Source organism: Myotis yumanensis, unplaced genomic scaffold (assembly GCF_028538775.1).
Source record: "Myotis yumanensis isolate MYYU_CA2020_CCGP unplaced genomic scaffold, mMyoYum1.0.hap1 SCAF_14, whole genome shotgun sequence".
Lineage (NCBI taxonomy): Eukaryota > Metazoa > Chordata > Mammalia > Chiroptera > Vespertilionidae > Myotis > Myotis yumanensis.
Genome location: NW_027223765.1, coordinates 40972724 through 40999217, shown reverse-complemented (window position 1 = coordinate 40999217; position 26494 = coordinate 40972724). Strand labels below are relative to the sequence as shown.

The 26494-nt window shown below is 52.0% G+C and overlaps 1 protein-coding gene across 6 annotated transcripts in view; it reads right to left on the bottom strand.

The window, feature by feature from the left end:
• Positions 1 to 26494, bottom strand: part of CACNA1D (calcium voltage-gated channel subunit alpha1 D) — a 295011-nt gene that overhangs the window by 29548 nt on the left and 238969 nt on the right. For 3 of the 6 annotated variants that reach the window (XM_070390774.1, XM_070390771.1, XM_070390772.1), the window contains 10 exons: positions 18990 to 19073; positions 11606 to 11650; positions 11068 to 11196; positions 8473 to 8538; positions 6963 to 7054; positions 5871 to 6030; positions 5206 to 5333; positions 4981 to 5077; positions 3352 to 3454; positions 1949 to 2050 (listed from right to left, as the gene is read on the bottom strand). In XM_070390774.1, the coding sequence (XP_070246875.1) occupies positions 1949 to 2050; positions 3352 to 3454; positions 4981 to 5077; positions 5206 to 5333; positions 5871 to 6030; positions 6963 to 7054; positions 8473 to 8538; positions 11068 to 11196; positions 11606 to 11650; positions 18990 to 19073 (1006 nt within the window). Of the gene's footprint in view, positions 1 to 1948; positions 2051 to 3351; positions 3455 to 4980; positions 5078 to 5205; positions 5334 to 5870; positions 6031 to 6962; positions 7055 to 8472; positions 8539 to 11067; positions 11197 to 11605; positions 11651 to 18446; positions 18531 to 18989; positions 19074 to 26494 lie in introns of all 6 variants that reach the window. The other 3 variants (XM_070390775.1, XM_070390773.1, XM_070390776.1) reach the window with 2 other exon arrangements.

The window sequence follows — 26494 nt, the reverse complement described above, 5'->3', positions numbered from 1 at the left end:
TCTAAGTGTGCCATGGGGAGGAAAAAGCGGGAACCACTGACCGACTGGCATGGGAAAGACTCAAAAACAAAGAGACAGAATTAGAATGCTGCCCAGCACCTCACTCAGGGTCTGCTCACCGCAGCCAGAAACCCAGGCCTTTCCACCTTCTGCAGTGGCAGCAGCACTTATCTGAGACTCAGCCCGACAACATGATCCCAGCACATACACAAGCCATGACACGGGACTTCTGGAGGACCCAGCTCCTCCTGAAGCCCTCTTTTCTACTTTCCGGTTTCACAGTGCCACCTAATGCCATTTTGAAATAGATTAACACCCACTCCATTTAAAGAGATACAGAGAAAAAGCCAAGGCCCGTCATTGGGCCAAGAATGCGGGAGAATATGTAGCTTTTAGTAGACGGCTAGTAGAACTAAAAGCTGGTCAGTTTTTTCAAAGGAAGGGAGCTTAGATCGTGAGCCAAATTCTGGACTTTTTTCTAAGTCACATGAAAAGAAATGAAGTTTCACGGGACGCTGTCCAAGGGGGTCTAGCCAGGATGGGCCCTGACGTGTGCGTGAGACTAGTTTGTAATGAAGGTGGTGTTTCAGGGGAAGGTTTACGCAGCCAGCCCAGACCACTATTCTGAAGCATGCATCTGTATTTCGAGAAACATTGTAGGGGAATACAGTTGGCAAGAGATAACTCTGATTCCATGCCACCACCCTAAAACAGAATTGCTTCAGAATATTCTGAAAGACTGAGCGTTGAAAGGAATGGAGGCTGCAGAAAAAGCTCAAGCACATTGTTACGACAATTTTTAATAAAGCGATTAACCTCAGCCATGCGAGCACTTGGGTGTGCAGCTCTAAAGAAAAGAAGGAAACGGAAGAGTTGTTTTAAATGTGCAGCATCAGTTCTGTGGACAACAGTAACAGTTCTCCCGTGGACAAATGTGCAGGACCAGTTCTTGGGGGAAGAGGGGAGGGGCAGAGAGTTTGAGGGGTTTGTTCTTTTTGGTCTGGGGGGCCTTTTTGCTGCCCCTTTATTGTTTCTTTGTGGGCCATCTTCCCCGGCTTTGAGCCATGACCATGCTAGCTATGGGTGTCCCCTGCAGTGACAACAGCTCATCCTGCTTCTCATTTCATGCCGAGGACCAGAGCGGGCCAGCACAATGCTCTCTCTCCCCAAGAGCCAGAGGTTGTCACCTTCTCAGAGGGGGAGGTATTGGCCACCATCCTGGCCCGGGGTTCTGGAGTCAGTGTCCAGACCTGAACGGATCCTGCACCTTTAAAACGTGAAAACAAAAGTCGAAAAACAACCACCTCAACTTCTAAGTCCATGTGCACTTAAACGAAAGTGGAAAAACAGTGTATAAATTATGTATATATACTTTATATATGTATGACTTTACATATATAAATCTGAAAAAAGTTTAGTCGGTTATTTCTTGATAAATAACGAAAGAAAAAAGCATGCCTGTTAGTTCTGTCCCTACTTAAATTCTAATGATAGGGACCTTTTTTGCTAGTTATGGTAGTAAACTCAGTCTTGACAAGGACGTTTTGAAAATACCATTTTCTGACAGCTATCAATTTTTTGTGAGAAGCTTTCAACAATATGTTAAAGGATACATGGAAACTATCTTTAAAGATTTCATTTTGGACCCCCAAAATCTAGACTTTTCCTTTTGAGGCAGCAGGCTTGCTCTCTAACAGTAATTCCCCCACCAGCAGAAAAGCCCAGCCCCAGCCACCTTGTCTGGTTCCCCTCCCCCTGAGGCCTCTCCTTGGGAATGTTGCTCATATGACCCCAAGTAACTACGCCAGAGGGCCGGCGGCTTTCTTTAGCGCTTGGCCTCAGCGACCTAGCTGATGCATAAAGCAACCCGCAGCCGGGCTGGGGGCAGACACGACCACTGAAACCCATGCGTTGGCCAAGAGCTACTTAGGAAAGAGATTGCACTGACCACCAGCTGGAGGGACAACTTGGTCAAGCAGCTTCATGCTGGTTTTCTTCCAGATTTTCTTTATCACAGCTCGCAGCTCTTCGTTAGCTTGTTCCAGGTTCCCTGGATGCAAAGAGCAAGAGGAGAAAACAAGCCTTGCTTCTTGGCCAGCAATCCCTCTGCTGGGCCATGCTACTCTGCCCTCCCCCCAGCTGACCTGGGTAGGAGCATGGCCCTCGGGTGGCGGCATGGCTCTCTGATGGGTGCCCCTCCCCGCAGGCTCCCCGGTCAGGGGCATTCACACTACCTAACAGCTGCAGTCACTCCACCGTGGGAAGGACCACGTTTTACTCTGGAATCCATGTTCTACCTTCCCAAGCCCACACCTACACCTTTCCCACTGCTCCCAGCCTAGAATGCCGAATCCTGCCTCTATCCTTGAAGACCCAGACTAAATTCCACCCACGTAAGACTTTCAGTTCCCATTGTGTGGACTCATCTGTAGCACCCGCATCATCTTGGTCTTATCAGATGTGCTGATGTTTGTCTCCTCAAAGGACATGTCAGTGCAGAAGACCATCCCGCCTCCTGCATCCCTCGCTGATGCAGTGGGGGCCAGGGGCAGGGGAGCCCACTGCAAGGAGCTCGTGAGCTTGCGGGGACTGGCTTTGCTGGATAGAGTCACCCTGAGCTCCGCGGCTGCGGGAAAACAGCTGCCCACGGACTCCGCAGTGTCCACCGCTGGCCCCTCTTCCCCCTCCTCCCTCACAGTCTCTGCTTCTCCACCTCATGGTCACCCCTCCTCCTGCTGCAATTGCTTTCCATGCCACCTCTGAAGCTGCCACCAAGACAACAGCAATGACCATGTTCCAGGCTTATTCTACCAGGGCTGAGCGTGGCCCCGAAGACCCCTGTGCTTTGGTCTCAGCTGGGAAGACGCTGGTCGTAAGTGTTTCCCACCATGGGCCAGCACTGCAGAGGGGCTTCTGCAGGCATCATCTCACCTCATCCCCAGGACTTCCCCTGATGTTGGTGTGTTCCTTTCCTTCCCACAGAGAAATAACCTACAGCTCAGAACAGGAAAACCCCTCACAAAGGTCACACAAGCAGGAAGGGTCAGTTGGAGGGAGCTCAGGGGTGCTGGTGCCGACTCTGCCCTGATCTCCCACCTATTGCCGCTCTCTAGTAAGCAGTGGCATGAGTCACCTCAAAACTCCCAGGGACAAAGTGAAGCATAAAGGAAGGAAAGGAGGGATGAGGGAGGTGGGAACAGTGCGTCCGCCAGCACAAAGGTTCTCACTGCACTCACCATGCTCTTCCCAGGGCCTCCCCTCGACAAGGAAAGGCCCAGATGGGAGAACACAGGTAGGAGGTGGCATCTCCTCCCAGTTCTGCCCCCTGACCTGCTCCCAGGGGACGCTCACCTTCCGTCTTGATCTTAAGAGCTGTGCGGACCAAAGCAAACAGGGTTGCATTAAACATGACGGTCCCATCACTGTTGAGAGGCATGTTCATGGCAACTAGTCTCTGCAAACAGAAAGAGAAGCTTCTTACCAGCATGCGAAGGACTGATGGCAGCCACAGCCCTTTCCTGTAGTTATTCTGTTTCTCCCTCATCTCTTTTCCAGTCAACCCTAAAAATTTAACTCACTGGCCATTTGAGGAGCACCTACCACCTGGGGCTCTGACACGACAAAGATCAAAGCTTTTAGTCATGAAACACAGATGCTGGCCCGTGGGATGCTCTTGGTGTTTCACCTTGATTGTTTAATCATCCCACTGTCCCAGCATTTTTTTCCCTTTCTCAAAAACCAGCTCTCCCTGTGTCCTGTGGTCAGGCCTCCATTCTGGGCACCATCCTTCCGGCTGCCGTGAGGGTAAAATGTGGTACCAGGTACAATGAGCCAGGCACAGGGCAGGGGACTCGGGTCCTCCAACAACTACAGCAGGGATACGTGACTATTCCTGACACAGAGTGTCCTTTAAGGACCTGCCCTGGGGCGACCCTTGTGGAGTCCACATGGTTTCTGCAAGTGTTCGGTGCTTCGGGGCAGGGAACAGTGGGTGTGGCTGGGAAAATCTCTGAAAGCTGGAAATACACAGTAGACTCGACTCTGCTACCTTGGGTCTGTCTAGAACCGGCCCAGCAACCCTGGAGTGCAGGCTGGCTGGGTTCCCACAGGGTAGACTTTCCACAGGCAACCCCTGCATTTCCCTTTTAGAAAGGGACTTCTTTTCGGTTGCTGCAGCTGACTCCAGGTGAGTCACTGTGAGCTCAGCCAGGACTCCCAGGGAGCAGGGTCTGAGGTGAGAGCTGCAGAAACGGATCGGGAGGTTTGCACGCAGCCATGCCCGGCCACCGCCTGTGCTCAGGAGAGGAGCGCCGGTGCAGGGGGCACGGTTGCCGTGTCCACCAGCACAGAGGCTAGCAATGCCCGGGGACCCGGTCTTCTCCACTCCACTTCCTCAGTGGAGCCCTCAGCCACCTCCTCTCTCTCCCCTCCCACTGCCCTCACTCTGGCTCTTGTCACTTCACACCCAGACAGTCCCCACAGCTCTCCCGGGTGTCCCCTGCCCCCATTTACTTCTCCCTCTAACACGGAAGTCCACCCGTGCTTCTTCCCTGGAACTCAGCATGGCCTGGAAGGTTCCTCACAGCCATGCCGTGTGCACCTGTGCCCTTCCACCACTTCCTTTTCTGTTCCAGTCGTACCAATGACGCCCCATTTTCTGCCTCTGTGTCAGGGTTCTCTGTGCTCCTTCCATCTCTGACAAACCCCCACGTCTCTCCTCCTGTGCCTGACGCAAAGGTCACTGTCCCCTGCCTTCACCCAATGATGAATGACATAATTGCCCTCCTATTCCTATCGTTGGCTGACAGGTGTCCCACGAGTGACACTCCTGGGAGTGCCTCAAGGATGGGAACCACGTGTCATTCGTCTCCGCATCCTGGGCGCCTGACAGCAGGTGTGAGGGAAGGTCACTGAGTGGTTTTTGAATGAACCAGGGAGTCTCTCCAAGAGAGGCCGTCAGACAACCAAGGGGACACTCACCTTACAGGCTACTCTGTGTGGGCACAGCTTCCCGAACCCCAGGGGCGGCTGGATGCGGCGCAGCAGGGTGACCACGTCCAGATGCTTGATCCTCCCCCTGAGACAAAGCGGAGCGTGAGGTCCAGGCAGCAGCGCTGAGCTTTCAGTCCATCCCACCTTCCCAAACCACAGCCCCCATTCCAGAAACAGCCCCCAAAAACAGCCAGGGCATCCTTCCCAACCTACTTGGCCTCGGGGTCATATTCCGACCATATTCTTTTGAATTCGTCTAAATGGTGAGGTCCCAGAATAGACCAGTCCCGGGTCAGATAATCAAAGTTATCCATGATGACGGCCACAAACAGGTTGATGATCTGTGAAAGCAAATCAGAGGGAGGAGCCTCAGCGGCAGTCATGAATCGGGCCGGACCCCGGTGGGTGCTTCCTCACGGGCACGAAACCCGTGAATGCATTTCCCCAGAGAGGCTGTAGAAACCCCGCCCGGAGAACGGTTAACGAGGAAGCAGACTTCTGGTTTCCCGAGGTGGCTTTGGTATAGTCCCAGGGGAGGGCAGGGGGATGAATTACTTGGATCTTTGAAGCACACAACAGTGTTATCATTTCACTGCTACCAAATAACTCACACTCTTAAGTCACTGCTCTGTGCATGGGCTGTGACATTTTTATAAAGAAACCAGCAGTCCCAAGCAGTGGGACTGCCCAAGCCCGTCACAAAGCCTCGAGGCCCTGCTCACAAGGAAGGTGCTTACCACTGACAATTAAAACAAAAACCGGCCAAGCCTGCCAAGTGGCGGGAGCTGCTCATCAGCACAGAATACCCCCAGCAGGTGGGCGGGGCAACGTCCCTGGTCTGAATTCCAAATGCTACACCACACCTTCTGCTCACGTACCAGAAAGGCGCAGAGCATGTAAAAGCTGATGAAGTACACGATGGCGAAGTTGCTCCCACAGGAGTACTCCTCCCCGGGGTTGTAATCCGACTCGGGGTCACAGAGCTTCCCCGGGAGGCAGGCCAGCATGATCTCCTGCCAGGCCTCGCCCGTTGCACACCTTTTTTAGAGCGAGCAAAGGAAGGGCTATTAGTAAACGTAGAGGGATTTGAGGCTCAGATCTCTACAACATTTTAAGAAAAAAAAAAAAAGTTTCTCATTGCAGCAACACCTAAGGAATTTGTCGACAAGCCAGTGTGAATTAGTGAAGATATGAAATTCCTATTTATTTTCCAATGCAATTTATTTCAGTATAAGTGGAGGCGCTGCTATAACTTCCTTTGATTTATATCAATCGATATGAGCACATCAATTCTTTTTGTAAAATTAGATGTTTGGTTTTGTGCCTTCTCTTCTTTAAACCCTTATGTTAAAGTTTTTATCGATTATTCTCTTTTAATGACTTAACATCTGACAACTTGATAAGACCACGTTCACCTTGTTGAAAGCCAAGGACTGAAAACTGCCTAACTTGCAAATGGCTTGCTATCTGGTGATGGAGTCCTTATTAATTACTTGTATAATTTCTAGAAAATTCTCTCACTTTGAGGCACCCTTGTTTGCAGAGTTAATTAACTGGGGTTAACAGCAACCCTGTAAAAATTCAAATTCCACATCTTAAGATGTGCCCCCGCTGGCTGTGCAAAAGGCTTCTGTGCTCCTGCAAAACCCCTGTCTTCCTGGTTGTGTTTCAGTGGGTGCTCCCATGTGTACGCTCATCTCCTCCCAGTTCCCTGGTGGCCTGAGTAGACCCACTAACTCCCAGAGGGATAACCCTTAAACCACCACAGTCGAAATGAACACAGCAGTTTCTACAAGCCAGCAACACTCCCCTGTGGCTGACCGGTTAGTGTCTCTGCTTAAGAACACAAAACAAACAAGCACAGGAAGCCACCGGGACCAACTGGGAATGGCCACGCTGGTGAATAACTCATGTCCTCTGTCACTCTGCAGCCCACAGCTAGGGCCACGCCCCGTGCAGGGCTCCGTCACCTGAAGAGCAGCAGCACCGCCTGGGGAAAGGTCTGGAAATTGTTGTTCCTGTTGATCTGGTTGTTGTCTCTCATGGCAACTTTCCCAAACATCTAGGTGGAGAAATTATTAGGGGAAAAAAAAGAATAGATTTTGTCATTTAAAAAAGGAAACTCTCCCTGTCTGAATTTAGAACTAACTCAAATTCGATCCACACCCACAGGGCTTTCCCATGTGCCGGGCACTTCATTTATTCACAAAGATGTGCCGGGCACTGTGCTGACCACAGGAACACCGGCGGCAGATCATTCTCCCCTCAAGGAGTTCTGACCGTGGAGGACGGACAGGACAGCAAGCACCAGGCAGCAGCCCCCGGATGAGAGCTGGTGGGCCCGCTGCACAGGGGGGCACAGAGAGGTCCGCAAAGCTCAGGCGGGGCCTTGGGTCAGGGAGGCTCCCGGGAGTGAGATGAAGGCCCAGAACTGAGGCCTTGGAGGTGCGCCAGGAAATTAAGAGGACGGGTGTGCACAAAGGTCAGGCTGCAGACAAGCGTGGGGCCGTCGGCCACGGAGGGCAGGGTGGGCTTCCCCTCCAGGGTCAGGGGGAGTTAGGAAATACGTGTGGGACTCAGAGAAGCAGACTGACATTTGAGGAGAGCGTGGCGCAGGCTAAGCCTCCCGCGTGGTACGTGCATGCAGTTCCCAGCTCTCTGAGACAGCTCTGGGCTAGGTGAGCGTGTCCTCCCATAGAGGGCCTTTCGGGGCACACAGCGCACATGCTGTTGAATGACAGGGACCCTAGCATGTGACGCTCGGTTCCTAACGCCTGCTAGGATTCCTAGCGACTTGTGAATCCTTCTCTGCCTTCGGAATAGAAGAAATAAGCATGACCCCTTCTCTCCTCTGGAATCACGCCACCTCTTTACACTTGCACTCCTCCCTTATCTGGAAGAGGGCATCTACCGAACCCACAGAGTACATGGAAGACACCACCCAGCAAGGTTTGGCTCCACGGGGGGCTCCCCACCTCCCCCTCCTCCTGGAGGCTCTGCCCACTGCAGCTTCGGGTCAGGGCTGCTGTTGATGAAGCCCCCGTCCTGTTCCCCACCCCAGGAGTTGGCCAGTAGCCTGTAGCCCCCCCAGCCGGATCACAGAAGGATTGGCTCTCATGCTTCTCCTCAGGGTGCTACTGAGGCAAGACAGGGGTCCCAGGTCAGATGCAGAAAATAGGATAATCTTGGCTTCTCTGAGTCTGGCATTTCCTGTTGCTAAAATCAACTATGGATTTTCTTGATCAGTTGACTCTCCCAAGACTCAGAGTGGAGGTGAGGGGAACCACCAAACCCAGCTTTTCTTGACTTAGTCCAACCCCTCCTTGCTCTTCTGAGCCTGGCTCTCTCTGCCACAGGCTCCTTCCTTTAGAGCCACATCTTTCTCTTAAGCAGCAGTTGTGTTGGTTTTCCATTCCACCTGGTGAAGGTGCATCTTGCCCCAAATCTGGGACTACCGAGCGAACGGGGCCCTGAGCTCACCTGCATGCCGATGACCGCGTAGATGAAGAACAGCATGGCTATGAGGAGGGCGACATACGGGAGCGCCTGGAAGAGAGGAAGCACCCAGCTCAGTGCTGGCCTCTAGTCCCCGTGCTGCTCGGTACAGACTGAAGACCCACGCGGGCCCACATGCTTTTCTCTTCCATGTTATATGGAAAGAACATCACAGAGAGAATGGATTTTTTAAAGCCCAGCCCAGCACAATGACTTCAGTCCTGAAGATGCCAGCCATGTGCACACCTAGTGTCACAGAGCTGCAGGCAGGACAGCTTCCCACAGTCGTGAACAGTGGATCCTAACCCTAGGCAGTGTCACCACTGACACTCCATTCTCATAATAATGCTTACATTCATCACTGATTCCTTTGTGAAAACTCTACAATGGATCAAACCATTCCAGCTCAGACATTCAGATGGCTCCCACTTGCTTGTGTGGGCCTGTGTGATGGGAGCGGGGGGCTCCTGTAGTTCACCTTGCCACGGACTAGCACTTTGCAACATCACCTGGCCATCTGCTGAAGTGCTCCCTTAGGGAGAAGTCTTAGGAGTGGAATTAGTGGGCAAGAGGGAAAGAATCACTTTCTGGCCGTCACTGTAGAAAACAAGACACTTTTCTTAAAATGCACACTTTCTGAAAGAACCACTGAGATGGGGGTTGGGCCAGGGAAGAAAGGAGCTACCTGGGTGGTCGTCAAGCCTGGGTTCTCCTTAGGAGCATCAGATACGAGCCTGCGCGTCAGGTCAGAACCCTGGCCCTCTGACCCAGTGTTCTTCAACTGCTGTTTTATCTCATCCCACGTGACAGATGCCCATGTGCCTGGCACACCTCCAGGGGATGCCCAGATTGTGAGCCCTAATGCCAGGCACACGTTTAAAGCATCGACGTCCTCTCCTATTCGCTAAAGGCCAGTGACTGTGACACTTCCCGACGACGTGTGCCATCTCTGCACCTTGACCGGCCCGGGGCAGTAACACCATCCTGGCGGCTGGACCGGTTCACTGAGTCCACAGGGTGAGGGTCAGGCTTTCCTATACCTACATGCATTTTCTTCCTGGTTTATGGAGCATTTAAGAATTGGCACCGTTTCTCAGGTTTTATGAACTATTACTCCATGACATGAACTTACCTGTTAAAAAAGTTTAGCAATTTCTTTAAAAGTAAGAATGACATTATTACTTGAATTCATTGTGTTTTTATACCAGTTCACAATCTGATGCTTTCTCCACTCCATATTAATAACAACTGCCTAGGGCAGCGGTTCTCAACCTGTGGGTCGCAACCCCTTTGGGGGTTGAGCAACCCTTTCACAGGGGTCGCCTAAGACCATCGGAAAACACATATATAATTACATATTGTTTTTGTGATTAATCACTATGCTTTAATTATGTTCAATTTGTAACAATGAAATTGGGGGTCACCACACATGAGGAACTGTATTAAAGGGTCGCGGCATTAGGAAGGTTGAGAACCACTGGTCTAGGGTTTCATCCCTTACCAAGATCCAGGCTCACCCACCTCAGGCCCCGCTCCGCCTGCCTGTCTCAGAGCTACATTCTGGCTCCTCCTACATTTCCCCACCAGGACTTGTGATTTTCCTTCTTTGAGGTCCTGGATCTACTCCCTGCTCCTCCTTACGTGTTCACATCCTACCCACTGTGGGAAAACGCTTCCTGGGATGTCAATGCTGGTCACCTCAGAGGTGGTGGGGGTCAGTGTGAACTTTTTCTTTATATATCTTTGGATCGCTTCCCTTGTTAATGTGAGTATTTATTACCTTTGAATTAAAATAGTCAAATAATAATAATAATAAAACAAGATATAAGATTCATTCTCTAATGCTTGTGCCTATCTACAAATTCCCTACATGGATGTACCTTTCTAACAAGAATCTATACCGCTCTCAGTCCAGAGGACTCGAGTACCAGGCAGGATGCTGGAAGGCATGGGAGAAGCCAGGTTCTGTCCAGAAATAGACTAGAACTGGGCTGACCAGCCTGAAGAATCACAAATGACGATGAGACCTGGCTTATGCCTAAGTGTCCTCAACTCCGTTACCCTCCCAGGCACTGGCTAAGACACTGATGAGATGTGCTGGCCCTGGTGAAGTGGTCCCTGATTCGTCTCTAGACCAGCTGACAGGACCATTGCAGCCATATGGGGAGAAGCCACCCTAGCAAGAGGCTTTGAGGGTTCTGGGGTCTTCTGGGACCCAGCACACTCTCGGACATCACCATTTACCACCGGACCCGGGGAGGACCAGACTGAGTACTCAGAGGCTCCACATCTCTCAGAGTTGGAAATGGTGCAGAACTCTCAGGCGCAGGTCCTTACTGCTTTCTTTTCTGCTCGTTTAAGGAGGTAATCCTATTCCCTTTACCCAAGTAACAAAGGGTCGGGTCTCTCCAGCATTCCATATTCTCTATTGACCTAGGTGGTCATGTGACCCGGGCAGTCACGTAACCTAGGAGGTCAGTGGTCATGCAGAAGAGGGTCTGGATCTGCCACGATGGGGGACAATCACTGACTTGCATAGACTCTACAGAGACAAAGAGAAGCCCGTGGCCCGGCTCTTACCTGAAAGGACTTAATGAAGGTCCACAGCAGCGTCCGGATGCCTTCCCCCCTGCTGAGAAGCTTCACCAATCGCATCACTCGGAAAAGACGGAAAAAGGTGATGGAGATTCTATTGCTCTCTTCAGAGTTCTGAAGGGTTATCATGGAGAGGTCAAACCCAATGGAAAGTAGAACATGCAACACTTTCAGAAAAACAGCAACAGATGCAAACACAGGTGACAGAAGTAAGAATTGAAGATGTGTTTCTAGGGCCTTTTCACCTTGAAAGGCATGATATGAAAGGAGAAGTTACATGCTAACAACACAGGGCGTGGAAAACTGCGTCCACACAGCACATGCATGTCCACGTGGTCTAGTGTGTTAAGAGGTGAATGCTGGGCTGGTCAAGAGTACTGGACACTGATGATGAATGCAAACCACTGCAGACACTGTTCTGGAAGAACAATCATGGAGAATACAGAAACACTGGGGAAACTCGACATGGCCAAATAAACTCGAGGAAAAGGCCCAGCCCCTGGGCACTAGTCGCTGGTCTTACCCCGGGTGGAGCAGTTGGGACAGGGATATTTTCACTTTCAGTTGGCTTTAAGAAATCAAAGATTGAACAGGAATTAATGAACTGGGAAGGAAGCAGTGGTCTGGGAGGACATCCCCTCCCCCCTTTAAAAAATGTGTGGCTAATGTCTTAGGACGACACACCTGCTCCCTCCCTGAGAAAATGCCAGGGACTCTGCTTGGAACTGGACCGGAGGGCGGGCAGCCATGGACCCAGGCTCACACTCCTTTCTAAGTCACCTCCAGGATGTGAGGTTCCAGGGCTGACAGGCGCCCAGGAACGATAATGCTGCGAGACCTCAGCTGTCCCTCTGTCAGAATGCAGAGTGGGGCTCTCTGTGTGTCTTCTGGGGAGCCTGGCTCTCTTCGCTGCATCTGAGCTGTGGGTCTCAGAACTCACTGCTTTGCAGTGGGCCAACCAAACTCCGAGGAACAGAATGACTCTACCAAATGGGCAAATGGAGTGGCAGCTGCCTGTGGCCCACAGGCGCCCTGGACCACACTCTGATCCTGGGGCCACACGCCTGGACAGTGTGTGTCCCATGATGCCATCTCTGGCAAGGCTGCTGGGGAGCTGGACAGACTGAGCCAGTGGGGGCAGGCGATCTATTTTCCCTTCACTGCCCACTGGCAGCTCAGACTGCTGATAAGGGAGACAAAGCTCAGCTGTGTGTGACTACTGGGGAGCATCAGCTCAGGACCCACCTGCCCTGAGCTTCAGCAGCTCTGCCCCAGCAGGTCTGGTGGGGCACCTGGAGCTGAGGCCCCGGGGTGCAGAATCACGGCACTCACCGCCCTGTATCACTGCCTCCCCCTCAGGCTGGGAGCCCCCAGAGGGCAAGGACCTTGCCTCACTCCACTCAGTGCCCAGCATGGGATCTGGCACTTATTCAATGCCTGATAAGTGCTTCAGAAAACGCAATGAGGATGTAAGAAAACTGTAGCAAATATCAGGAGGCATCTTTACATTAAACAGGGCGGGCTGAACAAGAACCGGGGAATGAGGGCCTTTCGCTTCCCTTTGGGAGTGGCACCTCTGCGGAAGCAGCTGGTCTACCAGGTGACCCCCAAGGCAAGGAGGCCCTTCTGGTTGGGGCCCAGCACTGCTGCGTGCGCTTCGGCTGCTAAGGTAGCCTTTCTGCACGCACGGTGCCTCGGTGCAGCTAAGGGCTGTGTGCGCCGTGGACGCGCACTCTGATCTGATGGGTCCTCCTCCCCAGGGATACAGGGACCATCACGGCTCCATTCTGAAGCCTCACTCTTGTCAACAGCTGCCTCTTAAGACCAAAAATAAAATTCCACAAAACTCCTGGGAAAATTTGGGCACGTCCCATCACAACTGAAATTCAGCAACGTGATTGCGCACCCAGGACTAACAGGTCTGATACTGTACAAAGGGGCTCCTGGGCCACCTGGGGTGCTTAGGAGGTGAACTCTGCAGTGGGTCTGTCCAAGCCCCAGGTCACCGTTTTTATTTTCCTCTTCTATCATCTCACCTCAAACAACTGACATCTCCTGAAAGGGACAGATGGTGGTATTCAACTTAAGACTTGAACAAATGAAGGAATTAGTTCTGCTGAGCTCTCGGTGTCTCCCAATGTGTGCAGGAAGGCTTTCGGTCAGCCATGCAGCTGGAGTGTGAGGCTGTGAGAGAGTGTGTGTGTGTGTGTGTGTGAGTGTGTGAGTGTGGTGTGTGTGTGTGTGTATGCCTGTGCACACCTCTGATGCCTATGCCAAGGGGACCTGAGCGGGCATAAGACAGAGCCCTCTGCAGCATACACTTAAAATGTCCATACACAGCCTGTGAGTTGGGCCTGTGGGTGGGGAAGACACGCTTCCTGGCCACCTGCTCTGGCCAGGCCCCTTCTGCTGCTGCTTCTGTCCTGCTCCCAGGCTGACAGACCTTGCACCGCCCCCTTCCTCTGACATGGGTAAGTCGGCACCCACCCTGACTTTCCAAGTGCCCATCTCTCTTTCAATCGATGTCTTTGAAGTTGACAAATCTTGTGCTATGGACTTGAAACCATGGATATTCTTTTGTTTAAAAAAAAAAAAAAAGCAAAGAGGAGGAGGAGACAGCATTGGTGGAGGGACAAGGCAGCACAGCATGCACGGGAGGAGAGCAAGAACAAACAGCACATCAAGCGGCCTGCACCGAGCGGCCACGCTGGGCCTGAGGCTGCTCGGGGGAGGTGTCGCTGGCAGCACGAGGGACAGTGCAAGCTGCTAAAATATCTTACACCTTGGAAGGCCCCTGAGGATGGCTTTCTCACACGACAAATGCCAGCCTGCAGAAAGGGCAGGCCAGCTCTTACCCCGGGCGGCACATTAGGATTGCCCAGGGATCACTGATGAAATCTGATGGCTAAGTCCTGCCCCAAAGATTCTTATTTCATTGATGGGGGGAGGGGTGCCTAAGCTTTGGGCTTCCAGGTGATTCTAACTAATGTGTTGCCAGAGCCAGGAACTGCAGTCCTGACCAGGGGAAAGCTGGGCCATATCTCCAGCGGACCACCCACACCAGCTATCTCTCCCTGTAGGTACGGATCGGCCCTGCAGAGTGGGAGCCCTAGAAAAGCCCACCGGGGCTGTTAGAGCCGACCGTGGGTTCTTTGGAGGTTGAGGGGGTTCAGTACTTGTATGCACAGATTAGACCCCACCCCATCTTCCTCACAAGGAGTGGAGGAGGACACTGCTGGACCCTGAGATCAACCACTGGACACCCCAGACAGGGCAAGGACTTGCTCCCCAGGCAGCTGTTAGAGGCTGTGTGATCAGTCTCTAACAGAGGGGATTCCAGTGTCATCTCACGGCTTGGACTAGATGACCTCAGGGGCTCCTTCCAAGCCTGGGATGCCAGTCATCAGCTGGGACCCCTCCAGAGAGATGATCAGCAGCCTCGGGAGGCCAAACGATATGCTGGGTCAGGAAGCTCCCGAGGTCCCTGGGGCTCTCCTGATGTTTGCCCAGCCCCTTCCCACAGGGCTCCCAAGCAGGCTCTTGAGATGCAGGCTCAGGGTCAGCCCCCAACAAGTACAACCAAAGGAATCAGTCTGCACTTTCTGAATTAATTCCCACCTTTTGCTGGAAAAGCTGAAAGGATGCAATTTTTCAATTCAGACAGGAAGCAAACCAACATCCCAGAACCAGTTAACCTGAGGTGCCCTGGAGAACCCAGTCTTTGTGGGGGGCCCTCCCTCTGATGACTTCTGACCTGGCCTGTAACACCTCCAGGAGGAAGGACTTGCTGAGTCTGTGTCCAGAAACCAGCAACCTGGTCCCCAGAAAAGGGTGAGTATATGGAAGGGGGGGGGGGGGAATTGGACAACCTGACTGTGGGTTCAGAACAAGAAGTTGACTGTAGCTATTGGACACCTGGTCTGAACTGGGTCCCTGACAAGCCAGGGACAATTCTAGGGTCCCTGGAAGTGGGTTCCCTACTGACCTTTGATATGCCCTTCTGTAGGTAATAAAAAGGCAGACGTGGGTTCTACATAAGTACGCTGCCCCCCAGCAATGATGGTAATGGCAAAGCAGCCATTCTCAGGTTAGGGAGAACAGGATGCATTTCACCAAAGAGCAAACGGGCATCTGAGAGGGAGCAAAAGTGAGCCTGCCAGGCATCGTCTGACATTTTAGCAGCTTGGTGATGTGGCGATGACAGTGATGGAGACGAGTCCATGAGAGAGATGAAACCATGACAGAGCAGGCCGGGGCCACAGGAGGGTGACAGGAGGGAGAGGGCTGGGTGAGCATGCAGGCAGGACAACGGAAAGGGCCATCCAAAATGTTTCTGCAAAGAATACAATGCAAGCTCGGTTTCTCATTTCCAGGTCGGATCATTCATTCCTGAAGATTTTGCTGGCAAGACACAGGGCCAAGCGTGACTGACCACGATGGCCTCGGCTCAGGCCCAGGCTGGAGACAACAAAAGGTGAGCGGGAAACAATTTAGATGACCATGACCAACAGCATGTCCTGTGAAACTCAGCGAAAACCAAAGGTGGGGAAGCCAAAAACAAGTATACAGTCTTAAAGTGCGCTTGCTTTAATGACTTCACCGTATATATGTATATATATACTTGCCGCTACAATTTTCTAAAAATAAAACCAACATGAAAATCAATTAGGCAACAGAAAATAAAGATCAACGCAGGTAGGGGGAGAGAGCACAGCAAGTTAATATTGCAAATAATGATGACGTATGGCAGCTAAAAACAGGCAACAATGAACCAAGAGCGTTCATGCTCAGCTGACCCAGGAGCTCTGGGGACAGGCCACTAAGAGACACACTAAGTGCTGCTACTCTGGAGGTCATGGCAGATGCGGGCGAGGGGGTATAGGAGTCAGAAGCCCCGCTGAGCTAGCTATACCATCAGAGGTCAAGGACATCGGTCTCATTTATCTCTGTGCCTCCCCAAAGCTTCACCTATGGTCTGAGAATTGTAGATGTGCAATAAACATGTGTTGAAAGACTGAATAAACGAGAAGGTGGCTGGAGCTTCCGTTCTGCACTGAGGCCTCACACAGAAATACTGAGAGCTCCCACCGTGGCACTCCACTGGCCCACGGCAGAGAGCTGGCATTGCCACCCACTGAGGAAGGTTCGGCCTCAACCCGCGTCTGGCTGGGAAAAAAGTCACTGACTGAAAGGACGGTATGGCAATGATTACCTGTGTGATCCTGAAAGTCTCAGTGAATGCCGGGAACGGGCCCAATGCCAGCCTGTTCTGTGCAGGTGCCCTGGTGTCAAATGCTAACTAGAAAACTTAGTGTGGGCTTCTGGAGACCTGACTAATGACGGTCATGAAGGAGGACAACACTGAGACACTGATGAGCGAGGCTGGGCCAGCGGGGACAGAAGCAGTGGGCTCCCGCGCCCGGCACAGGGAGAGGCAGCCAGGCAGCCGGGCAGGTGTTGTCACTGCACGAACCGGTGCCACACCCCGCCAGCCAGCAGGTGGGTCCGGCATTGGAGAGCTGGCTTGTTCACTCAGTAAACAAGCCTTGGCCACATCCTGGTGCCCAGAAACTAAGCCTTTACACCCGACCCCAGCACGAAGCTTGCAGCCCCAAGCGCTCTAGGGAGACCTACTGAAAGTGTAGTTTATTACATTTTCGCTTCCATTACAGACCACCTCTGACTTCCATAGCGTCTGCTTCAGAATTTCCATGCAGTACACGGTGATGTAAGTTGTAAGCGTCTTTTACAAGATGACGAAGCAGGCAGATGTCTGCTCATCAACTCGGAGAGAGCCCAGCGGCAGCCCAGTTAGGGTCCTGCTGTCCTCCCATTAGCATCAGATGACTGTATGACCAAGACTAACTTATACATTATGAATGGCAATTCTATAGCTGACGTATGGAACATCTCACATGAAGTGAAATTTTCCTAAGTCTGGGCTTATGGAGGTTAGGGGATGTAAAATGCCATTTTGTGCCTTGTCATGGCAATGGATTTGGGTGTTATAAGGCTTAAGTCACACATTCATGCACATGCCAATGTCTTAGTCCATTTCACTCATTACTGCATGGGAAATCTCCCTACCACTTTGCGCTTTTTAGCAAGTATTTTCACAAATAGTCATATCATTTTATCACAACATACCTACGAAGCAGGGAAACAGGTTTCATTCACTCCAGTTGACCCAAGAAAGAAGCAAGGACCAGATACGACAGGTCGTTTGGACCAGGACTAGAACCACCAGGCCTTGGGACTGCATGTCCCACTGTTCTGCTCTCCAGAATCAGCCCAGCCCCAAACAGGTGGCAGAAAGGGTTCTCATTGTCCTTATTTGACACAGGCTGTCTGGGCACCAGGATGGACCGTGCGATCCTGCCGATGTCAGCCAGGCAGAGCGTGGCAGCCGAGGGTGGGGAGTGGCGAGGCTGGGGATGTGGAGCAGGAAGCCAGCACTGCACAGTGGTCCCCAAGAAGGACTCGACACAACCTGGCACACACACTGGACACCCACGAAGACGGCGGATGACCTGGGACAGGCCAGGTGGGCATGGCCATTTCTGCCTGCCTCAGGCCCTTCGGTCTTGCCCAGGGTCAGACCCGAGAGGAGCCGGCAGGAGGTGGGGCTCCCCTTTCTCAAGCCTCTTCATTTTGGAGGGGGGTTCTTGGGGTGCTTCTTGGAGGGAGGGCCACTGCACCTACCATGCTGCTTAGCCCCTCATCAAAAGATTAACTGAGGGCAGCAAAGGAGTACTGACTCCCTCCACCCCAGATGCACACTAGGCCTCCTTCCCCTGGTCCTGGGCAGCTGTCCAGCTGCATCACTATTTTGGGAGCTAGGATGGGGATGTGCCCCAGTGCCACCAGTTGGACTCAGCAGACACAGGACAGGACAGGTGAGGACACCAGCAGCAACGGCCACATGCTCAGGGCACAGCTGTGGGATTTCCCGCCCGTGCCTTCGCAGAACCACTGTGGGTACCGGGGCATACACTATGAACTCCATTTTATAGCTGGAGAAACTGAGGCACAAAGCAGGCAGGTGACGTGCTGATGTGCACACTCACATAACTCCTAGCCCTTAACACTGTAACGAGATATTCTATTGAAGTGTTTTAGCTCCAAAACAGTCATTCTACATTTATTTTCCCCATCTCTTTCAGGGGAAGCGAGTGGGGTGAGGGTGGGGAGACCAAAATTGGTCTTAATCTTTCAAGAGAAATGTGTGCCTGAATTTCTAAAACATACAGAGAACCCTGGGGTGGGGGGTGGGGGGGCGGGCGAGGGGGTTCGTTTCTGGTCTCCTCTATGTCAGACTTAACGAGAAAACAATGACGTTGTAGGACACAAAGTTTGCTACTTACATTCACTTCAGTTATAGCAATATCAACGACGCTACCAACAACAATTAAGGCATCAAAAGTGTTCCATGCATCAGTGAAATAGTGCTGTTAGGGCAAGCATTCAGCCACAGAGGAGAGGAAGCACACAGGAGAAAAGAAGAAAAGGACAGTGTTATCAACAGGGAACATTCTAGTGTTATGCCACCCGGCTACCTGAAAAACTGCCCTGAAACAAACATGTTATAGATACATCACCTTGGAGATCACTGCTGATACAGAAAACAAGCACAGTCAGAGACGCCTCGCCTGCCCTGCCTACCGGTGCCCTGGGTAACGCTGCAGAACAGTCCGTCCTCCACAAGGTGGTCTGTGTCTAAAAAGGCCCAGGCTGGGGCTCTGCCTTGTAAAGCCTCTTTTCTGCAGCTCCTACTGGGAAACTCCTGGTTTTAGGTGAAGTGAGGCTGGGGTCTGTGACTTGTCCAGGTGATGCCAGTGTGGGCGGGGAGCGGGATGTACACAGAAGAAGGGCAAGAGGCGGGCGGCCGCGGGCGGGCGCATACTCACGTCGGCTTCGCTGAGGGCCACGTCTATAATGCTGCCGATTACGATGAGGGAGTCAAACGTATTCCAGGCGTCACTAAAATACCCCTGGACAGAGCAGGCAGGGGGCAGACATTTATGAGCATGTATGAATGAAACGCCACACGGACCATATGGGCACACATCCAAGGCCCCGCAGCACCCTTGGCAACCAGGGTGGGAAGCCAAAGGGAGGCAATACTACTGCCCAGTGGAAAGGGACACAGTGGATGGTGTGCGCCTGCATGTGTGAGAGAGGCTGCCCATACGCACAGACACATGTACACATGCACGCACGCACGTACACACATGCACGCACACACATGCACGCACGCACACACAATGCAGACCCATGGTCCTGAGCAGCATAACCCGAGCAGAATATCTGCAGGACACAGGGAGGCATTTGGCAACTCTGCCCTGACACCCAGGATGACAGGCCCAAACCTTCATATGCTGATGGAAGAGCAAGCCCCTCCGACTCCTTCCACAGGGACCCACCCAGTCACCCACTCCTTCTCCTCCACTTAAAGAACACTGTCAGCAGACATTCCACACTCTCTCATTTCTGTGCCCTTAAAACAAACCAGTAGCCCTTCCCCTTCCTCGCCAGCCAACAAGAATTACAAAGGGCGTGCCTGAGACAATCCCTGTCTCTCAGCGCTCTCGGTCTAGCAGGGCAGACACGGGAAATGGCTGACAGGGAGGCAGGCACTGGGGTGCACACAGGTCCCTGTCCTCTCAGCGCTCTCGGTCTAGCATGGACAGACACGGGCAATGGCTGGCAGGGAGGTGGGCACCGGGGTACACACAGGTCTGAGGCACCGAGTCGTGGCAGAGAAGCTCACTCTGGGGAAGCCAGGCTGTTTGTGGAGGAAAAGAGCACTGACGGATGATGAAGGTGCTCAAGGGCTCCCACTGCCACCAAGGGAAGCCCCCAAGTCACCAGCAACTCCTCCTTGCACCCAGCTCTCCCTCCCTCCCTCACTCCCTCCCTCATCCTCCAGGCTAAGAAGACGCCTTTCCATCCATCAAAACCACCACCAGGTTCTTCCCCACCTCCTGACGCCTCCCCACCCCTAGGACGCCACAGAAAACGTGGGCATGTTGGCTGTCCTAACAGCGGGAGAGGGCACCTTTATTTTGGTTTCTGTCCATCACTCCAGAGCATGCACGGGGGAGCTATGACACTGACTGATTTGGGTTCTTACAAAATTTCATCTTAAATAGAGTAAGATTTTCACACCCAACTGCCATGACTTCTGACCCATCTTTACCTCTCTCCTCCCCTCTTACAATCATAATGCCTCAGCCATGTGTTACCCTCATCGATGGCCACCTCCCAGCCCCACCTCAGTCCAGTAGCAAGTCAACAATAGGACTTCACCTGCACAACTTTGATGGCCTATGGATCTAGTCTAATGGGAAGGTCTACTTAAGAAATACCAACTGAAAAAAAAATAATTGAGAGGATGGTACAACAATTTACTATATACTCCTAGCTCCACACATGTACCGCCTCTCTCATTAACAACATCTTATGAAATTGTGGAAGACCCCGATAAAAAGAAAGAGAGAGGAGGAGGAGGAGGAGGAGGAGGAGGAGGAGGAGGAGGAGGAGGAAGAAGGAAGAAGGAGAAGGAGGAAGAAGGAAGAAGGAGAAGGAGGAAGAAGGAAGAAGGAGAAGGAGGAAGAAGGAAGAAGGAGAAGGAGGAAGAAGGAAGAAGGAGAAGGAGGAAGAAGGAAGAAGGAGAAGGAGGAAGAAGGAAGAAGGAGAAGGAGGAAGAAGGAAGAAGAGGAAGAGGAAGAAGGAAGAAGAGGAAGAGGAGGAAGGAAGAAGAGGAAGAGGAGGAAGAAGGAGGAAGAAGGAGGAAGGAGGAGGAAGGAGGAGGAAGGAGGAGGAAGGAGGAGGAAGGAGGAGGGAGGAGGAGGAAGGAGGAGGGAGGAGGAGGAAGTCTCCGCACCGGCAGTGTCAGAGGGCACATGAGTGAGGCTGTGGGCATCCCAGGACCGAAGGGTACAAGTTCTCTTTGAAACGATGTGCACTGTTGTGATGGGTATCACTCAGTGGCTGAGGAGCAGCCTTGGCAGACCGCTGAGGGGCAGGACCTGCCCTTTCCTTCGGGACTTAGCAACTCAAAAGCTAGAGTGTGGTGGGCCTTCCCTCCCCTCTAGAGGGATGGGTGCCTCAGAATCATCCATGGTCTCCAGTAACTGCTGGGCCTCTGGCGTACACACAGAGCAGAAGCCAAGCATCCCTCCTCCTGTCCATCCTGGCACACAGACAGCCCACAGCTCATTGCCCATGGGCTCAGCTCCACCCGTTACAGCCCGTCATTTACCTGAGGCCACGCCCACTACTGTGCTGGGTGCCAGCCCTGTGGCCTACTTTGGACTTTACTCCTGAACAGCTCCTCTCTCGCTGTCCAGAATTATCAGTATTCACCTTGGGATCATTCCCATCAACTGGGAACAAACTATTGTCCAATGGGGCCACTGCAGCCATGATGCTATATAAAATCACTTTCAATTGACAGGATAGGGGCCTGGAACTTTTGGGCAATCCCTTCAACTCTCTCTCCAGAGGATCCCGCACACTCACAAAACCCGAGAGGCTACACCCCTAACCCAGGCGACAGGAGGCTTGAGTTGGGACAGGTGGCAGGAAGCAAAGGCTTCGGGCCCGACCAGGTGGCTCTGCTAGGTCCCGGGGCGGCAGGAAATGCCAGCCTGCCTTTCTTCCCACATCCTGTTTCCCGGTTTAGTAGCCAGTTTTGTAATAAAATCACTGTCAAGTGAGCATGACTCAGTTCCCCATTGCTCTCCCACCAAAGTCTGGTATAACCCGAAAGTGAGACATTGGCTTCCAACAGAGGGCCGTCTCCATCTCCCTCAGCCACTGACACACAGCACATCTCCTACAGCTGAGTTCTGAGGCCGGGGCCCTCGAGTGGAACCAGCAGCCCCTACCAGCCCAGCCAGAGTCAGCCCTTAGATTACTTTTGTCCAGCACCACCTGCTTGAAAAGATCAAGGAAATCAGCCACTTGCAATAACATCTATGACCCAAAACAATTCTGACTCCAGACATTTAAAATCAGAAACCAGACTAATGTGTGCCTTGAGGCCAGGCAACTCCATCACGTCCAAGAATTCTATCCTGGTTGCCTGTCGACGTCTGGTCTGAAGCCAGGAGGTAGCACAGACTTGGCACCACGGGGGAGGAAGCGTGTGGAATGGCTGCATACGGGGAACAGGAGCCCAGCCCAGGGTCTGTTTGCTGCCCAGAGTCTCTCCCATCTGCAGATCTCACGAAGCCTCTTACAAAGGACCTGCTCCTGTGGCTGACCATGGCAGCCGGGTCATTTACCAGTTTCTGCCAGGGCAGGATTGGACTCAGGTATGACCCGCTGTGCCAACTTTTCACAGAAGCTGTAGCTGGCAGCTTTCTAACTAGCAGAAGCCTTTGCAAAGGTCAAGTGAGGGTTTACAGGACAACATCCTCACTTTTGCCCACCTCTACTCTGCCCAAATATCCTGTGATAGAAAACCAGGTGCCCTTATGCCAAGAGGGTATCCCTACAGGCTCATCCATTCATTCCTGTCTACAATCCCTAGTCTTTATTGAGTAACCAGCCTGCAGCAGGCATCGTGGGAGACAGAGAAGACCCAGCCTGTGGCATCGCTAGTGGGGAGAGAGGCGTGGAGTGGCAATGATGATGCTAACGCACCATAGGCATCTAACCACACAATGCGTGGGAAGGGGCTGCCTCGGGCTGGGTTGGTAGGGACAGTGTCGCAGAGGAGCCAACAATTCAGACAGGCTAAAGGATAGTAGGCAGAAGCGTGTGCCATGGAAAGTCTAGCACGTAACCAGCTAGGGATGGGTGTGGAGAAGGAATGACAGGAAGAGAGTGGCTGGAAATGAGGCAGAAATGTAAATGGGCTAAGGTTTAGTGGAGACTTTGACATGAGACTAAGAAAACTATGTTTCTCATATTAATAGGTGGCCAGTGCCAGAATTTCACTGGAAGAGGGCACAGTCAGCTTAGGGTTCACAAAGGGAGTCTGTGGAAGACGAACAGCGAGGGGCTGAGGCCAGAGGCAGGGAGATGGCGTAGCAGTCAGAGTAACTCGGAAAGGAGGCAGGAGAGATTGGGATGTTATGGGGGTCATTGGACTCAGGTATGACCCGCTGTGCCAACTTTTCACAGAAGCTGTAGCTGGCAGCTTTCTAACTAGCACAAGCCTTTGCAAAGGTCAGGTGATGGCCGAGGCAGGTACACATTTTACCAGGTGAGGGGAGAACATCCCAGGAAGTGGAGAACGTCTGCTAGGAAGATTGCTAAGGTTTTCTTAATGAGCCCACACCTGCTGGGACCCTGGGGTGGGGACCCTGGAGTGGGGATCGCCTCCCAGAATGGGACCAGATGCCCGGTGACTGCTACGCGTTAGTGCTGCACGGAAGCATGTGGACAGCACTAAAACTCACTTCTTTCCCCAACCTAACTACTCTTTACTCTTGCCAAGCCCAAGTGGCTAGGCACATAAATTAGCCCTTTTGAGGCAGAAGCAAGATCAAAATACTTGATCGCCTAAGTCTTGAGAACAACGTGTGGCTCTCTGGGGATAAGTCCATGACCACGGCCAGCAGCCTGGCTGGAATATATACTGGACCACACAGCAGGTGGGTGACATCTAGAAGCACAAAGAGGGAGCCTCAAACATGACCTGTTCTCTTTACCTGAGGGAGCCAGTACTTTGGAAAAGGCCCTTCACCCCCCTCCTTGGAACAAGAGAATTCGTCAGAGGATTCCAGGGGCTTCCTGGGGAACACTGGAGGGCTAGGCCAGGGGCACGGGGCTTGTTGCTCACTCAAAACCCTAGGGCTGCACGGTCCACTCCAAAGTCCACTCCAAGGTCAACTCCAAGTCGACAGCACAACCTGAAGTGCATGAGGTCAATGCCTGGCAGGTGGGTTTCCCTTGGAAGCTGACACAACACATTAAACAGCCTGCTTGCTTTGTCCTGATCCATCAGTTTTTAACATTTGTCATCTCATGGCACACATAAACTAATTATTAAAATTCTGCAGCACACCAAAAAATAAAAATATAGGGAGAATTTTGATTCATTCACACTGGACCGCTATTGCTGTGCTGGCTGTTGTCATTGTTTTATTGACAATCTAAGGGAAAGAGGTGAGTGCTCAGCCGGGTACTGCAAGTTTTAAAAATTTGTGTGGCACATCGGTTGAAAATTGCTGCCCTACTCCTTGGCTCTGTGGCTTCTTACCACCTTGCACTCTTTTTTTAAAAAAATTATTTTTGTTGTTGAGAGTATTACAGATGTCCCCTATTTTCTCCCTATTGCCCCCTTCACCTGGCTCCCGCCCCGCCCCAGGCCTTGCCCTCTTACCTCACCAACTCAACTCTGCCCACCCGTGAGCCTGCCTCCCCACCAGGAAGCACCCAGCTTTGGGTTTCCTACTCTGTCTGCCCACCTCAGCCCTTCCTGCTGGTGGTGGCCGGGTGACCTCCCCTTGTGGTCCTGGGACCACGTCCCTCTAACTGTGCTCTCTCTCAGGAGGCCCCATCTCTCTGTCAGGGTCTGAATAGGAAAGAAGTCCCCAGGGTCAGGTCTCTGGATTTGCTTTAACCTTTCCTCCTATGTCTACCAAGAAGGGTTTTGTTCGGCTCACTGCCTGTATCTGAATGACAAACAGCTGTGACCCAGGCTGCCCTGGCACAGATGCCGAAGTTCTCCTAGAAGGTGTGGCCCTCTTCGGAGTCCCTGTTACAAAGCTTCTCCCAGGAGACACTTTCCTATGAGACTGACGGGCCAGGTTTCCCACTCCTCCGTCCATGTGGCCATCTCCTCAAAGAATCTTCCCCCAGCAGCCTCTCACAGGGTCCCTGAACCCGGGAGGGAGGGCCCTCACCTCACCATGTGCCTGTGCAGGCCGAGTCGAGGGGGCTGGATGTTAACAATGAAGAGAAGATGAGGATAAGCCAGGGAGTGCTCTAGGCAGAGCTTTGCTTGTAACTTGGTGAACTGATTGTCCCCCGCTCTCCAGGCACAAAGCAGCATAAAGCCCCTCCCGCTGAGTTTGGTGACCGAGTGGCAGAGCTCCCCCAATCACAGAGAGACTGCTATCGCTGTGACAAACTTTCTCAATTGCAACCTGAGCTTGTCTTATGCTATGAAAATACCTTACTAAGTAAAACTACAAAGCAGCACAATGTCTAGCGGAAATCACTCATTTTAAAACTCTGGTTGATCAGTACTGATTATAAATTTTCCCTTATACCTCCAGACTGTTAACAGGCCACTGAACTCCCCCCGCACCCCAGGTTTGGTATCAGCAGTTTACTGGGCAGAGTAGTGTGCAACGAGCCATTGATGCAATGGCCTGCTACAGGTATGTGCTCACACACTCTCACACACACAAATTCACACACACACATACACACACTCACTCAAACACATACACTCACATACACAAATACACACATACATGCACACACACTCACAGAAACACATACACTGACACAAGCATACACACACTGATACACACTCACACACATGCCATGGGCAAGTGGGCCTTCTCAGCCTAGAACAAACAAGCTTTTGGAAACCTCAGAGCATAATCACCAGTGAGGGGAGGGGAGATGTGGCGTGGGGATCTGGGAAATGCTCCATAGATATGATCCGTGTTGCATTTCTCAAGGACTTCTGATGTTGTTATTTTGCAAACTTCCATCAGTCCAGACAAATATTATTCAAAGAAGGTGAGAGGGAAGCAAACCAAAATTTCCAAAGGAAATTAAGATGAATTTGGAAAAGGAGGGAACGTTTGTATGTGGAGGTGTGGACAAGTCACAGGAAAGAACACCTGGCCATGCATAAGGTGCCAAATCTGACCCCACTTCACTCGCCCCCACTGGTCACTTACTAGTGTCCTTTCTTTTGGGTCCACAAAGAGCTGACAAAGATTGCATAGAAATTAATTCAAATTAAAGAAAGGAACAGTTTTGAATTAGAATTCCATGTAAGTAAGGAGTACGTAAAATCATTTCATAATCCAAGAATAAATTAGTCTTGCCAGGTACCTTCCATACAGATGAACCAATAACTGGGCCGCTGAGCTTGTCATCCTCTGACTGACAATTTGGGGCTTTGCTAGGAAAGAATCTGAGGGTCAGACATCCTACAGCTCAGCCAGGGTTGCTGCTCTGCCCAGGGTTTTAGAACAAGGGAACATCGTTGGTTGAAGGGAACATGGTGGTGGTGGTGGTCACAGTCACAGTACTACAGCCCGTGACCACCTGACACGTCTACAGCCTGGTACCGCTTCCCAAGCATGGCACACCTAGGGATTCTTTCCTCCTCACAGCACCCTGTGACACAGGACTATCATGTCTTCACTTTATGGCGGAGGAAACGGAGGCATCTAGCGGTTAAGGAACTTGTTCGATGAGCTGGTGGAGA